The following is a 16,694-nucleotide window of genomic DNA, read 5'->3' on the forward strand; positions in this document are numbered from 1 at the left end:
TCTAAAGCGAGCTTTAAATGCACTTTTTGTTAGTATAGATTACATGTACGAGAAGTAATCAGCGATTTTCCTTAGCTTTGATGCGTACAGGTATGCGAGCCTGCATCAAAATGCGCATTTTCAAATGTAATTTCCATAAATACAGCACGGAAACTAATTCTACGTGGATATCAGCCGTAGAAGTGTATTTAGAATAGAATATTTTGAAATCGCCTTGAATATAACGTACTACAGCCAATAAAATATCACAATTTTTCTTAAATTGATTGCATGATATGGCCTTACCATTTGGAACGAAGGAAAAAATCATTTTCTTTTTCTTTTTTGTCAAACAAAATATATTGCAACTTTTTCCATTTTTATGGCATTCAAAATGAAGCATTTTCAAAGAAAATTTTAATCTCAAATTATATTGCTGAGCATCAAAAATGTATAAGGTAGCATTCAGGTGGTAATTTATGGCATCACAAAGATATAATATCATCTACATTAATCTATTGAATGATTATTAGATGTTCTTGACGGAATATTTCGCTTTTGTATCGTAGTGATAATAATTCAAGCCACACCAAATGAAGTTGCGGTGAACGAGGCTTAAAACGTATTCCAAAGACGGAGTGGGAGCAAGTAGTTAAAGTAAAAAAATACGAGAAAAGGCAACCGTGTGTTAATGGCCGTATGGGTGTGGTCGCTGTATTTGAGGGCGGCGGTGAGCCTTTCTTTCCTCCGGAGTGCGCTGTGACTGCAGAGTGGAAGGGAAGCGGGTGGATTGGCGCGTTGCATATTGGGAATGGATTGGGGAAGGGGGCGAAGTATGTATTAGATGCCGCCTCCCCTTACTCTACCCCTCACCTGCCCACCCTCCATTGCCGTTCCTATCGAAACACGGAAGTCTTGAGAGATTACTATGACGAGATTATCTTCCCCCTCTTACCCCTGACTTTTTGAGTTTCCTCAGACCGTGCGTCATAAATAAAGCCGTGCCGAAAAAATACACTTAAGGAATTGAGGAGGAATCTACGATACTTCAGGAGGCGGTACGGGAGATAATTTTAAGCACTTTTAGTTAGATAAACATTTGGTCGCAACTCCTTTATTACTGAGCCATGGCAACGCAAACATTTTTTTTTATGTACTTTGCAGTTACCATGAAAACGGTTTTTCTTCCGTATCCAGCATTATTGACATTCTATTAAGTACCCTGGATTTTTAAGGACAGTAAATTATTAAGGATGGACGAAAATGTCCGATTTTAATGATCTGAAACAATGAATTGTTTGAGCTTAATTAAACGAGTGCTTTGAGCGAGTATCAACCAGTGTCGGATACATATGGGGGGCACAGGGGGCGCCGCCCCCCCTCTCCGTTGCGGGGCTGCCCGCATTTCCAGAACCACAATGGTAACTCTTTTATATTAAAAGATAGCATTTTATTGTATATGCGTGTAATAAGTTTAATTAAACTATCTTAAGCTTTGTATGTAACTTGATTATTTTTTATTACGATAAAAATATAGGCAGCTCAAAATATCTTTGGCGCCCCCTTGAGTTTTTTCTGTATCCGTTACTGGTATCAACAATATGCTGATGATCAGCCGCAGAATATAATGGATTTAATTACTTAGGCTTTATAACACAGACAGTTTATGTGAGTTTATCCTTTAATAGAGAAATTTTGCCACCCAAAAAAGCAACACAAGCCATTACGACGAGGATATACCAATTAGTTATTCGTCATAATATTCGTTCAAAGCTATCGTTTAACCTAGCTCAAAGATTAATTGTGAAGTAACTAAGGAGTTGCAATCCCACGTGAATGGAAAAAATCCTTAGAATTGTCACCGCCAATGGAAAAAAAATACTAAGAAGCTTCACCACCTTCTGAAGTATAGAAAGTCCCTCTTGGAAGAGCTTATAGATCGAAATTTACTGTGTGAATAATTATGGTTAGATTCTAGAAGACTTTGGTCAATAGCGGCGTTGATAGAAAAAATACTACCAGCCATGTAAACTTAACGCCAAAAGTTATCGTGGTGTTTGGTCGAATGTGACTTAATCATAATTATTTTGAGCACGTCATGTACTAGTTATTTGGTACACGAGAGGTTGGTCAGTTTTTTAAACTAAAACCATGAATACGATATTAGACATCTTGAGAAGAAATACAATATGGGTATGATGATGAAAAGGATAAATATTCTGGGGAATTGGAATCGAGGCAGCTAAGGAACAACTCAATTCTTTTTCTATGTAGTGTGTACGTTAGGTTAATGTTCTTAAAACAGTTTAGTGCGCGTTAGCTTGTTATGTCGTTTTCGACACCCAAAAGCTGTGGAGCTTACTTTTCGTTATTTGCTTAATTTGCTATTTTATCAATAAACAGGCATTAGGTAATTCAATGCATATTTGCTGCATTGAATTACCTCGAGATCGTTGTGAACGGTAGATCAAATGGTTAACTTATGAATTATAACCAGCAAGTAGTATAACCAGCAGGTAAAGCAAGAGGTTTTTATTTCATAATTGCGGAAATATTAGTTTCTAACTAAACTTTCATGCTAAAAATACTTATCCTCGTGATAATGGCTTTTGTTTCTTTATTGAGTGGCAATCATTTCTCAATTAAAGGTTAATCTCGTATAAACTGTGTGTGTTATAAATTCTAAGTGATTAAATCCATTACATTCTTCGGCTGATCATCATTGGGAAGGATGCTTCTTGAAAAAATATAAATTAAGGATTGAAAATAATATGGTATAGCAGTGCTATAGAATTGACAATTAATGAAACTTCATCAGCGCCTTTAATATTTTGGTAGCTGTATGATTACTTTGGTTTATGGGGAGAGGCCTTTTTGCTTGCGGCTGTACGTTTCATATTCGTCCCTGACACAATTATGTAACAATTCGCAAACTGCCGAAATGATTGAAACTTTTGGTTCATCTAAAATAATTGCTTTCTTAACCTACATATCTGGAAAATGATTTATTATTTGAAGAGAAAATTAGTCTGTAAGTGATTGAAATTAATATTTCCTGTTTATATCTGATATGATGTACATATAATAAAGCTGCATATTGTTAGTTCGAAATATTGCGAGGGAAATTGCCTTAATCACATTTTACTCGTAATATATTTATTGTGGAAACTTTAATCATTGTAGCTCGCTGGTTTAGCGGTTAGAGCAGGCCATTGTAGAATGTTCGTTCAAAATATTCTTGGAATTTCAGGAAAAACCGAATGAAAATTCTTGCCTTTCAAAGTCAGACAAGAAAAGAAAGTATGAAACGAATTACAAAAGAAATTTATGAATTGCTGTCTACTAGTAATTTTTATTACATAATGCACATACGCCTTATAAATCCTTTACACAATACCTTATGAGTAGCGTGGTAATCAAGTCGACAGAACGTTAGGCTATTGACCCAACAGGCCAAGGTTGAAATTCTAGGTAAAGTCTTTTGGTATTTCTATCAAAATCCTCACGTTATGAGGACGTTCACACGAAGGAACTGGACCCCTTACCTTGAACGTGTAAAACTTACATGCCCATGGGTTGTTTAGGGGTGATTTCTACCCTAACCTGTACAAAACAACCGTCCCGTCTAAGCACAGAGCGAGAAGTACGTACATCAGTTCGTTTTTATACGTCACTCAAATTTAATTTTCAATAAAGGAGGAAAACACCAATAATTAAAAAATATGAATTTAGGGCTCATGAAAATCTGGTTACGTTTTTACTCGATTTTATCAAAGTCATGCATTATAAGTATCCATCTTTAACTTAAATCGGGATTTTTTTTGTGGGAAGATATCGAGGAAATTAGCCTCAATTTAATTAATTATTACTTTCTTAGAACTTGAGTTTCGCCATAAAATGTTCGGGATGTATAAAGTATACACAAGTCAACATTGACCCGCATATTATTTTTTCTGATCTCTTTAATTTATTGCAGACCTGATAGACTCATGCACTAGAATTTAAGATCGTATAATTTTTTTCAAAGAATCAAAGAAGACTACTTTCTACTTTTCTAAGACCTGGAACGACTTTGTATAAGCCTAAAAAGTCAAGAAGATTATCCATTATGTATTACTTGTTGCTTATTGATGGAATAACTGTCTATATGTATTAATAATAAACTGTACCTTAGCACTTTTTCCAATCCATTTTTGTATAATATGGAAATAGTTTCGGCAATTTGTGTGATTACTGATGACTTTCAGGAAAAAACATCTACTTATGGAAATATCCCTCGCTGCATTTAATGAAACGATATATGCTCATTAAATCTATCAATTCCATTAGATCTGGCACACCAACAGTATTTGGTGGCTCCATTATATAGGTTTTGATCTAGCCAGTTTTTTTTTGCACTTTTTTCGTACAAATCAATCGACTTAATTTTTTTCACGATTATTTCGGAGCGAATGAATGGTAAATAGAATTCATGTCACGTCACAACTTGTCGATTGGCGTTCCGCTATGACACATTTCTATCCATGCTCAATTAGCATTTCAAGACTCGTAGCGTGGTTTCTGAGCCTCTCCAATTACAGCAGGAACTGATTTCTTAATACACATGAAGCAATAGTCGTAATAGCCGTATAGCCGTAAGAGCCCTTGTGGCCGAGTAGTAGCGCATACACTGTAGCACTCAACCACTCAAGTGGTCTATATGTGTCATTAATATGTGAATAAGTTGGAGCAAAATCATTTTCGGATGCTATTTCGAATGTGTTTTAATCGATTTCATCGATTTTCAAAGTTGAGTTTTGTTCATAAAAATCAGGGGAGCATTTAAAATGCATGTAATGATTTCTTTGGCCCGAATTGATTTAAACAATTGATGTACTAATTTTATTGATGATAATTACTGGATTAGCAGTAAAAATTAATAATTACGTTAAAAATTTACGTTGAATGCAAACTTACTTCTAAACTACTTAATCTACATCTACATAATACCCAGAGAGCCACCTCTAGGGAGTTTGGCAGAGGGTGATCGATCACCACGATTGTGTAGTCGAACATAGGGATTACATGTCTTGTTTAGATGCTAATTCATACTCGTAGCATATATATTTACTTTGGTTTTTCCTCTGCCTGAAAATCTAGTGAACAAATATGTATAAAGACTTTAGAGAAATCCATCGTATAAGTATCATTTTGTGACATTTTTTTATTTTTGAGATTTATGATTTGGTACTTTAGAGACTAATGAATTTTTTGGTAAGGAATGTCATGGTACAAAACGGAGAAGTTAATTCTGCGTAATACGAGAGAATTTGGTGAATGGACCTGCATTACGAGCTAGACATTGCAGTTAAACAACAGTACCAAGTGAATGATTGTCCGTAAATAATTAAACTACATACGTCGATAGAATAATGAAATTGTGCAACTAATTGGCCTTAGTTTCTAGAGATTGGAAATCCAACTGCAAATGTTTCCTTCCAACTTGATTTTGGCATTTGGATTTCCCGTATCCCATTTATTCCATAGCAAATATTCAAATTCTGCGATGTAAATGTCTCAATTTTTCGGGTTTCCTGTTTTAGAATAATGTGGCAATTAAGAGAACGGTAAACATCTTACTTTGTTGAATTATTTTTAGTTTTGCTTCTAAATTGTAATTTATATCCATGCGTCGATCTTTGACCGTTCATATTGAAAGTCATAAAACATATCAAAAAGAACATTCCAACATTCTGCTTTTCTGCTTTGGGAAAAAAAATTATTTTTGTAGACTTATTCGGAGATCCAGTGCATTCAAATGGAAAAATAAGTAAAATGTGTGATTGGAGATTTGATTTTGTTTTCAATACCAATAATGAAGCTGTATTTATTCATTGAGTTCCTACATCCAAAGGAAATGATACTATAGGATTTTGTATCGATCAGTAATGAAATAACAATGCCAGGGAGGTTGTAATAGCTTTTCTTAGGGGAGCTACAAGGGATTATGGAATACCAACCTGATAACTAGTGGGAACTTGTTGGTATTATTATTTCCAGTGCAAATAATACCTAATAGCACTCTCGTTCTCACTTAGAAAGAATGAAATAACTTTGTAGCCCTTGTAAGCATGAAATCCTGTTAATTGAGCACTAACTTAAAATTATTTGAAGAAATATTATCAACATTATTTATTCATATGCAGAAATATCGATCGATTGAAATTTCATACGAGATAGCACATTAATTGCAGTGAATTGAATTATATGCCCATATCCCGAGGTGCTTATCTAAAATAGGAGATACGTTTTTCTTTAATTATGTTACTTCGGAAAAATAACATATTTCCGGTAGTTTATCATCTATGTCAGCATCAACCGCAACAACCTCAACAGGGACACTGGTTTCCAAATCAGCAATGCTTGGAGACCAATAATGAAGTCCATTATATACAACGAAAATGGCGGGAAAACCTCAACACGCGTGAACCAATCAGGTTACACCTGAACTCGGATGGAGTGTATATATACAGAAAATTTTTGAAGAACGGCATTCGGAAGATCCCCTGAAGATGATCAGCAAGTCGCGGATCGAAACGTCGGGAGACATGGACGACATCAACCGGTGGAAAACCCGAGAAACCTTTCTGCAACTGATACGCCGGGAAAACCTAAGATCATACATATCATCTATGTACTTTTCTTTAGAGACTGACCTCATGCATTTTCCTTATCTACTCTACAATCTGTCTAATTATGCTCCAGATCTCTTAAAATGGGCATTTTAGCAAAGAAACACGTCGTCAATTCAAAATGTGGAAATATTCCAAATCTGATAAAAAATTTCAAAGAAAAACATAATTTTTAAATGAACAAAAAATTTTAACTTTCCTTTACAGTCTGAAAATTATCATTTTACAAAGACACCGCTACAATTCCCGACCTATATTTGGAACTTCTAATTCATGGGGTATCCTCGATATACTCAGGATGTGACGCTTTGGAAGTGATTTGGGGGAAGTGAAAACGATATCTGTTTTCGGGAGAGTTGATATTGGTGCTGTAATTCAAAGGGAAAGGGGGAAGTGATTTGTGGGTTAAGTGAATGGCCGAAAATTAGTCGTGAAACAAGCATTCAAAATTATGATATGATGACGAGAACAGGTGTAGGACGATAAAAATGGTCGCGTAATTAGTACCAATCTTTGCGTCGCTGTAATGAGGGTTCATTGGCCATAGAATATAAAAATTAAGGATCTCTACAATTATGTCGAAAGTTGATTGATCCTGATGGTGGTTATTTTTTCTAGTAGATCTACATTTAAAATATTTTCGTTCTTTCAGTATTTGCATGGAATTTTTATCTTGGATTTCCTCAATATCATTCTTTTCCCTTTCATGATTTTCACTCTCTCATTCAATTGATTTCAAATGCATAGTCATAAATCGGTTAACCGCTGGATAATCATATGGTTTTGACAGTTTTAGCATGTGGTTCTTAATTCATCTACACCTACATAAAAACCCCGCAAGCCACCTAAAAAGCGTGTGGCAAGGGGTGTTAGGACACCAGCCACACATAAAAATGAAGTGCCCTAACGAAGTTAGGACTAGCATTTATTGAAATCCTTTATGGTTCGGGGAAAACGAATTCCCATATCTATCAGGTCGGCAAAACATCTCTCTTAATTTATCGCTTCTTTCGGACCTGGAAATATAATGTGGCTCTAATAGTGGGGTTCTCCGTGTCGCTCATAAAGATTTCCATTCTCAATTGTTCAAGTAATCTAAGCCTCGCGCGCAGCCTCCCAGTGTCCAGCGGCTCCCAGCCTAATTCCCTTAACATCTGGGTAACACTGTCTGCACGCCCGTAGCATTTTTTTATGTGCCACGCAGCCTTATTTTGTGTTTTACTCAGTTCGCGGATTAAGTCTTTATGAATTGGATCCCATTGAGGAGAAGGCCAACAGTAAACAAAATCAAATGCACTTTTTACAAAACAGAGACATACGACGAAACAATCAATTCAATACATCATTATGCTGTTATTACTGAATTATTTAACATGGGTGATTAGAAGGATAATAATCATATATCTTATTTTTCAGCCCCGACTATACGTCAAGCATTAATATTCCCTAATCTTAAAGGTTTTTAATTCATAACATTATCTTTACATTTCATGTATCATGAGCTCATTATATTTCATACGTAATAGAAATGAAATTAATAGCAGGCCAGATATTGAAGCCCATAAAAATCAAATTTACATTCGAAGGTTATTTATCATCGCAGTGAGATTCTGGCTATTTCAGGGAAAAAATTGGACATAGATAGAGTTTCAGGAAATCGTAAGAGGAAGGGTGTTGAGAAATGTGATCAAAGGAATTTTTCCACGAAAGTTGATAGCTTTCCACTTTTTGCTCGACGATGTGATTTTCTCTTATGTGATGAGAATGGATACGGATGAATGAATCGTATTGAAATCGAAAATAGGAAGTTGTTCCTACCATAGCGTAAAGGCGTTCCTGCTGTTGGTATTCCGAGAGTATGTTTTCATTGAATCAACAAAGAATCATTCGTTATTTTTAGATGAAATTTAAGAAGTTACACTGTTTAAACATAATTAAGGCATACACGGTTTTTAAAAAATGAAGTTGAAAACGTAACGAACTAAAGCTTTTGTAGTAGAACATATGCTTTTTATATTGAATATCTTGTTTAAATCTAATTCATAGCATATATATTACGGTAATCCTTAGGTTTTTCCTCTGCCTGTAAACCTAGTGAACAAATATTTATAAAGAGTTCAGGGAAATCCATCATATAAGCATCATTTTGAGACAATTTTTATTTTTTAGATTTATTATTTGGTACTTCAGAGACTTATGATTTTTTGTAAGGTATGTCATAGTATAAAACGGAGAAGTAAATTATAAAGTAATTACTACAGGGTTATTTATGGAGATTTATAAATAGAAAGAAAAATTCTTACGTAAATGCCGTGCCCTATGATCTCAACGGTCATCTGCGACAGTGAAATATTTTTGAATTAATTAATTCCCTTATGCAGCCCCTCAAAATAAGCCAATATCTTGTGCATGAAGTGTTTTTTGTCGAATTAGAAAATATTATTTTGTAGTTATTCGTTACGATTTTGAAAATTATGTGATTGTAATAAGTATCTGAAAATAATTATATCTTAGAACAGGGCGGCTTCAGACGAATTGTTGGAAAGAATAGCCTCACCTTGAAAGGAGAATTATTTTAATGTACGTTAGTGAAGGTGTTAAAATGGTTTCCTACGTATATTTAAATGATAATCTAAATTGGCAGTCAAATATGGCAAAGATTTATTGCTATAAACCTTGGGTATTTCCATTTTCGGCAGAACTATTTTCATGCCTGTTAGTCATATGTATGAGATATCAATTTAAAGATGAAAGAAAAAATTTCATTGTTTTTTGTCGTTAAAAATTCACCATTGAACGATGATTTTGAATAAATATACGGTTTTCTTTATAAATTAATCGCTATTTATTTCATAAAATTCCAATATTTTTTTATTCAGCTCTTACAATTGATTTTCAACTGTGTAATTCGAGTTAAATACCAAGGAACGCAACGAGAGGAAAATGTTTGCTTTCCTCTTATAAGAATCTCAATGCCACGTAACTCTTATCACGATACTAATAAAAGTAATCATGCCAGTACCTGTAGAGACTGTCGATAAAGGTTGTTTCAGAGATATCCATTTAGGACCCAAAGTCATCTCTGAGTGCGTGTTATCATTTGATTTCCTTATTCTTGATATCTTCACTCTATGAAAAATGACTTAAAAGTTCCATCCTCTCTCTCTTAAAGTAACGGTAAATATTTCAATAAAACTTTTCGGTACTAAATTATGCTGGTTATACTTCAACTTTTTACTGAAATAAAATGTCTACACTTTTCCACAATAATTTAATTCGAACGACATTTTTTGACCTATAGATCCATCTGGCACAAGAGATGATTTTGTCTTGAACCAGATGACAAGGGATATTGAGGTCTTGTGCCAAAAGATGGCTCTGTGAGCCGAAACGCGTGCGCATTAAATAATTGTGGAAAAGTGGAACTAACTTTCATTTCAATGAGTCCAACATCCACAATATACCGCCTGAATCAGTTGAACTTACACAAATTTTTACGCTGAAAAGGAATGCATGTAAAATAAAATCACTGAGATGCATGGGCATACGCCGAGTTGATACCTGTATTGCGATTGCTTTCAAGGAAATAGATTGAGAAAGGGCCAATTATGTACATTTTATCGTTCAAAGTATAAGGTTTTGCGCGAGTCCGTTTTATTAATCAACGCCCGGAATAATCCATCCGTATGAAACACATAGTTTTACGTAATAATTAATCTTATTCCTTTAAATTGGTTTGGAAATCCGGCAAATAACCGGCACGCATTATGGAGAAGGATTAAAATAATTTAATTTTAGTTTGAAGTATGGAAAATTATCCAAAAAATCCAAGAAGAACGTTTTAGTTTTGAAGGAGCATATTTTTCACCCCGGATATTTCGGCATTTGGCCAAGGAAACTTGAATGTCCTTTAATAATTTCTAAAGTAACCTACTATAATCGTAAACATCAGCCTACTTTTCAAATTATGTTTACTTCCATTTTTCTTAAAATGCCTTCGGTTCCCATATTCTTTGCAAAAGAAAGCGAATGCGCCTTATAGTCACCTTGATGAAAACCTGCTGTCATCAATTTTGTTGCTCAAACCATACTGACTGTTAACAAGGATGGCATTGAACTTAACATAGAATTTTATTTTCTCATGACTCTTGGGCCTTCCATTCCCACTATGACGGAGAGGTTTAGGGCAAACAAGACTCTTCGCCACAAAATATTCAGTAGACAGTGCAGGTTAAACAATTAACCAGAAAAACAATTAGGATTTTAAAAATGAATTCTTTATATATGACCAATTTACGATTATTAGGTGAGTTATCAGTGTCTGGAGCTGGTTGTTTTAATATTTCAAACCTTAAGAGGCTCTGATAGAATACTGGAAATAACATAGGGACTTAAGTTAATCTATATATAATTCTGGGATACCATGCTGGTCACTTCAAGGTCATGTGCAAAGTCCTTCGGCCGGCTCAATGAACTTCTGATCTATCGATGACTTTTTTGTTGTTACATATGTGCAATGCGCTGTATTTCCTTCATTTATCGTTTCTTCTCCTAATTTATCCTTAACATAACACACATACTCCTTATGCTTTTAGTATCACACAGCGTTTGTCAGCCACCAACCTAAATGATAGTATGATCGAAGCAACTTCTTTTACATAATTTACTCCGGGAATCACTGCAAATAGCATTTTGTTGTATATGCAACGAGGATTATTTCAGAGTTGGCCCTTTTTCAAGCCATTTTCATGAAAGTAATCCCAATGCTGATATTCTTCAGCATATGTCCATACATCTCAGTGTTAAACTTAATATTTTACAAGCATTCCTTTAAATTTAAAAATATGTGGAATAACAAGCGTAACTTAGCCTCCGATAAGTTTAAAAATATTAACTGTTGCTTAAAGAGAGCAAGGATACCATAGTTAAATCATCAGAGAGCCAACATTGAGTATGCATCCACGCTGCAGTAGGATCAGCTTCAAATTTTCTATTTCAATAGGATTCATTCTTCCTTATAGATTTACTGTCCGCTCTCATTTAGGGAAGGAGGTAGATATATTATTGTTAAGAGAACCTATCAATCCTACTCAATAGGTCATCTTTTTCGAACCATTACAAGCTAAATCTTAATCTATTGCCTTGAAATTCCTGGGTATGTACTCCACACATTTTTCAATATTGGTATGTAAATTGAGTGAATTCTTTTGCTTCCATTTAAAATTCTTTCCTTCTCTATCTTCCATTAAATTCGCATCTCAACATTTCCATAGTCAATGTCTTCTTCCGTCATTATACCGCCCCACCTTTCCTGAAGGACTACCGCTTTTCCACGAAAACTGGACCTTGTACCTCACGAAGGGTATCCACCAAACCGGCAGCCGAGTCTTGTCTCCAAGGTAACCGTTTGCCAGAACTTCGATTCTGCGAGAGACGGGTTGGGAATATAGCAGAAGAAATAAGCGACCACTCCCTTGGGAGCAAAAAATATTGTATCGAATTGAAATCGATATGAATAGAGAGCGCGAGGGAGAGATCGAAGAGGTTTGAAGGCATAAATCTTGATCGTGACGTTCAATTGGCTTAATTTTAATGGCAGCCCTTTTTGTTTTTTTTTTCATGGTTTTCTGGCCCCCTCTATCACGAATCTGTAATACTAAATCTTTATAAATCACGGCGAATAAAGCGAAAGCTTTCCGGCGGTTACATGTGTGGCTGCTTCAAGGGCCTGTTAGGTAACTTTGCGAAAGAGAAAGCACCGCCAAACATCCAAGGTTACGTGCCTTTTTACACATGGTGACTTTTACTTTCAATTGATAATGAGTAAAGGGTAATTTCTGAGTTGATTGAATGTCTAAGTTGGATAATTTAATTAAATTATTGCACAAGTTTCTGTACAAGGAAGAATTATGGCGTACTAGAATAAGTGACTTCAACGCCCGCAGAATGAGTGATTTCAACGCCCAATTTTGGCAATTAACGAAGATGCGTGCATGATAAGAATTTGACCACTTTCTGCAAATAAGATATAACAGTATCCTGAATACATCACCCAATTTTGGCAATTAACGAAGAGGAATTTAACGGAAGTGGCTCCACAGTCCTAATTGTCATTCAAGCCGTGGGCTGACAGGGAAACCCAAAAAGATTTCCTTCATGTTATTAGCTGGGAGAGCAGGAAGTTATACTTATGGACAAAACACAAAACCATGAACTTAAATAAGAAGGATGGGTTTGCTGAAGTGACACAAAATTGTTTTTTTTACCTATTCACTACGTTTACACCCTTTTACTTAGCAAAATAAACCGAGCACCTCTTTTCTAATGGCAAATAAAAAAAACATGGGCAGAATCAAAAACGAGGCATCAGTTTTCTCTGGTCTGCCGTCAAGGACATCAGCTTGAATTTGTAAATATATGCCACGCTCATTAAGTGACCTTAACATTTAGATTCAAAATTCAGATTATATCGAAGGAAGGAAACCTTAATTTTAACCGTGATAAGTCTTTAAATCTGGTACTTCCAGTTGGCGGAGTAGCACATGCAAGGTTTGACCAATATTTAACTTTATGGCGTGGTGAATGATGATGGCCCGCAATAATTTATAATACTGATGTAAAAACTATTTTTCGTTATCTTAAAGGAGTCTTAATGAAAGATTTTCCATTTTCACATTCACTGGAATGGTAAAATTGATGCAATTGATATTGGTTTTAGATTCCTAAAGAATAAAGTTCCCATCAGTCTCTGATACAAAAGTTCTGAATGCTGCTGTTTACCAATCATAGGATTGCCAAATAAATTTATATGGCAAGGATGCTAATGAATTTTTTTTTTCAAAATAGAATCGTATGGCTAACATAAAAAAAACTGAAAGCGGAGTTGCACCAATAGTGCTTTTAGGAGCCCAATCGATAGCCCAATTCGATTACTCCAATCAGATATTAATTAATTAATCCAATTTCACTATCAGTTCTGCCAAGCTGAATTTTTTTGCCCTGACCGGCTATTTGAAGATTTGGGTTCGAAATTTGATCGTGCCAGATTTTTAATCGTGTTGATCTTCATATAATGGTGCACTTAACATATATTGCGCAAGAAACTTCGTAAAGAGTTAATGATTTGATTTAGGGCTATTGATGTCACATAGAAGTACGACTTTATTTTATTTTTCGGTTTAGTAAAGAAGATTTTCCCATGAAATGCGACGTATGATATAGTTTATTCTATATGTATGTGCTATATATTTATATGCTATAGTCATTACTAATTTTTATAGATGACTAATTTTATGATGACACTACGTGGTTAAACATGAGTTATCGGTACTTATAACATAAAATAACAAACTGCCTCTGAGATGTGCAAAATAACGCCAAATCCCGAACGGCCGGTTGGCAACATCTTTTGAGCAAAAATAACCCAAGGACACAGCACTCTTCTCTCCGAACGGAACGTAAAACAACGACAAAACTCGATGGCAGGAATGTCGCGCGCAGTACGCGGATGGAACTTCTGGAAAAGGGCGCCCCCAGGCAACAGGACGAAAGAACAACACCGACCGAGAGCTATAGATGAAAGCGAGACTTGAGATGAGTTTCACAGTCCAGCCGGTGACGTCGCCACTATCGTTTTCACTCTCCCGCGCCTTTGGGATGGGTGAGAGCCGCTTCTATGTGGTCGATCCGTGGGAAGGTGGAGTGGGGAGGGAAGACTAATGCGGTGCAGACGAAAAGAAAAGATGTCCGATGCTTCGGAAGACACACTTGTCTGCAATCTTGCTGCTTTGAACACTCCTTTAAGGACCAAAATTCGTACCGAAACGGTGGTGCAAAGGTCCAAAATTGTGGAGAACGTTGAGTGTACTCACCTATCGACAGTAATTCCCTTGAGAACGGCATGGCTGGGCGAAGAAATCCTTTCGTCGAAGACTTCTGTTGGGATCTGACAATCTGGTTCATGTGGGAACGGACAGAAGGCAGGCCTTACCTCCCCTATAAGTCTACCCCTACATCCCCAACTATACCTCCCAGTTCCCCACTCAACTTCCAATACCTCCCCTACAGTTTCCTCACTAACTGTACGCGCCGCCCCTCTTACTGCCCCACTCCAACCTCTAACTTCCCCTCAACCCTTTCCCCTTCCCTCTCAATTGTCCTCCCCACCGCCCCCACCCTCCGTTGCCTCCCCCCCCACGCCATTGTCCGAATAGAATATCGCCGTTTTCTTGTCTTCTCGACCGCTGCCCAGCGTTGAGCAATCGTTGTCAAGCTGGTAAATGGATATCTTCAATCAATTTTATCTCTTTACGACATTTTCACGTAACCCACGATGATGTATATTTTTGTTTAAAAGTAGCTAGGCCTAAACTGTGGCTAAATTTCTTTGTTGTGAGCGGTTAATTGAAGATCTGGATTTGTTTACAAATTTGTTAGCGGCGATCTTAATTTATTGGTGCACTTAACATGTATTGCCCATGATACCTCGTGCAAATTTTAATTTAATGGTATAATTGTCTAATAGATATACGTGATTACTTGTTTTTTTGGGGGGGCTTCGTAAAAGATGCATGTATGAAATGAAACCTATTTGCTATAAGATTATCATAGCTAATTTTTATAGGGGGAAAACAATTCATCGACGAGAAATTTTTCTGCCTTTATTTACTCATATTACACTAATCTTTCATCCCCACCTACCGCAACCCTCCCCAACCGGCATCGGCCGAATAGAATATCCCCGTTTTCTTGTCTTCTTGTCGGCTGTCCAGCGTTACAATCGTTGTCAAGCTGGTAAATTGATACCCTCCATCAATTTTATCTCTTTACAACATTTTGGCGTAACCCGCGATGATGTACACTTTTGTTTTAAAGTAGTTAGGCCTAAACTGTGGCTAAATTTCTTTGTCGTGAGGTGCTAATTGAAGATCTGGGTTCGAAAATTTATCAAGGCAGATATTTGTTCGAGGCGATCTACATTTAATGGTGCACTTCAAATATATTGCGCATGATACCTCATGAAAAGTTACTGTTTTGATTTAAGTGCCACATAAAAGTACGTTATTATTTGCTTTTTTTGGGTTTCGTAAAAGATTTCTCTATGAAATGCAACCTATGTGCTATAACTTTATCATTGCTAATTTTTATTGGGGAAAAAGAATTCATCAACGAGACATTTTTCCGCCTTTATTTACTAATACTACACTAATCTTTCATCCCCACCAACCGCAACCCTCCCCAACCGGCATTGTCCGAATAGAATATTGCCATTTTCTTATTCTATTGTCCGCTGTCCAGCGTTGATCAATTGTTTCCCAGCTGGTAAATGTACACCCTCCATCAATTTAATCTCTTTATGACGTTTTGACGTAGCATACGCTGATTTATTCTGCTCATTCATCCCCATTTCACATCATAAGAGATCTATTCATCTAGGAATGACTGGTTAAAATGTAGTTTGTTCCCACTGGGGTTCATGTCTGGCCTTTATTATTGATCCCAACCAGATATATTTCCAATTTTGCTATCAATCCATTTTCTTTCTAGCTGAATTTCTTTGTCCTAACCGGCTATTTGAAGATCTGGGTTCGAAAATTGATCCAGCCAGATTGTTATACGTAATGATCTTCACCTATTGTCACACTGCACATATTTAGCATATAAAAAGTTACTTTGTGAAACCCTTGAGAAGGCGCGAGGGGTGTCGGTGGACCCCTAAAGTTTACATGTAATTACTAATGAATTTGAACATTTTCTGAAACTTTTGCACCAAAATACTCAATTTAAATACCTCATTTCTAAGCATAATTTATATTTGCTTAAGAATATCTAATATTTGATTCCTAATAAACTTGGTTTTCTTTGATATCAACATTTTTGCGTAATATTTGGTGGGATTCAATACTATTGGGTGTAATAATACTTAATCAATTCTTATCAAATCTTAATCAATCAATATTAATTACCTAAAATATTTTTATTTTTTATGACTAGATACAAAATTTCGGAAAGGTACTGAATATATCAATAATGCTCATCGTACAG

General features: G+C 35.8%; 1 protein-coding gene across 1 annotated transcript in view; it reads right to left on the minus strand.

Moving 5' to 3' along the window:
- Positions 1–14,628, minus strand: part of LOC124169047 (protein obstructor-E-like) — a 37,438-nt gene extending 22,810 nt beyond the window's left edge. The window contains exon 1 of the mRNA XM_046547517.1: positions 14,522–14,628. Coding sequence (XP_046403473.1) covers positions 14,522–14,612 — 91 coding nt within the window. The 5' untranslated portion in view covers positions 14,613–14,628. The remainder of the gene's footprint in view (positions 1–14,521) is intronic.
- Positions 14,629–16,694: the final 2,066 nt, after the last annotated feature.

This window comes from Ischnura elegans, chromosome 12 (genome assembly GCF_921293095.1).
Source record: "Ischnura elegans chromosome 12, ioIscEleg1.1, whole genome shotgun sequence".
In the NCBI taxonomy this organism is placed as follows: domain Eukaryota; kingdom Metazoa; phylum Arthropoda; class Insecta; order Odonata; family Coenagrionidae; genus Ischnura; species Ischnura elegans.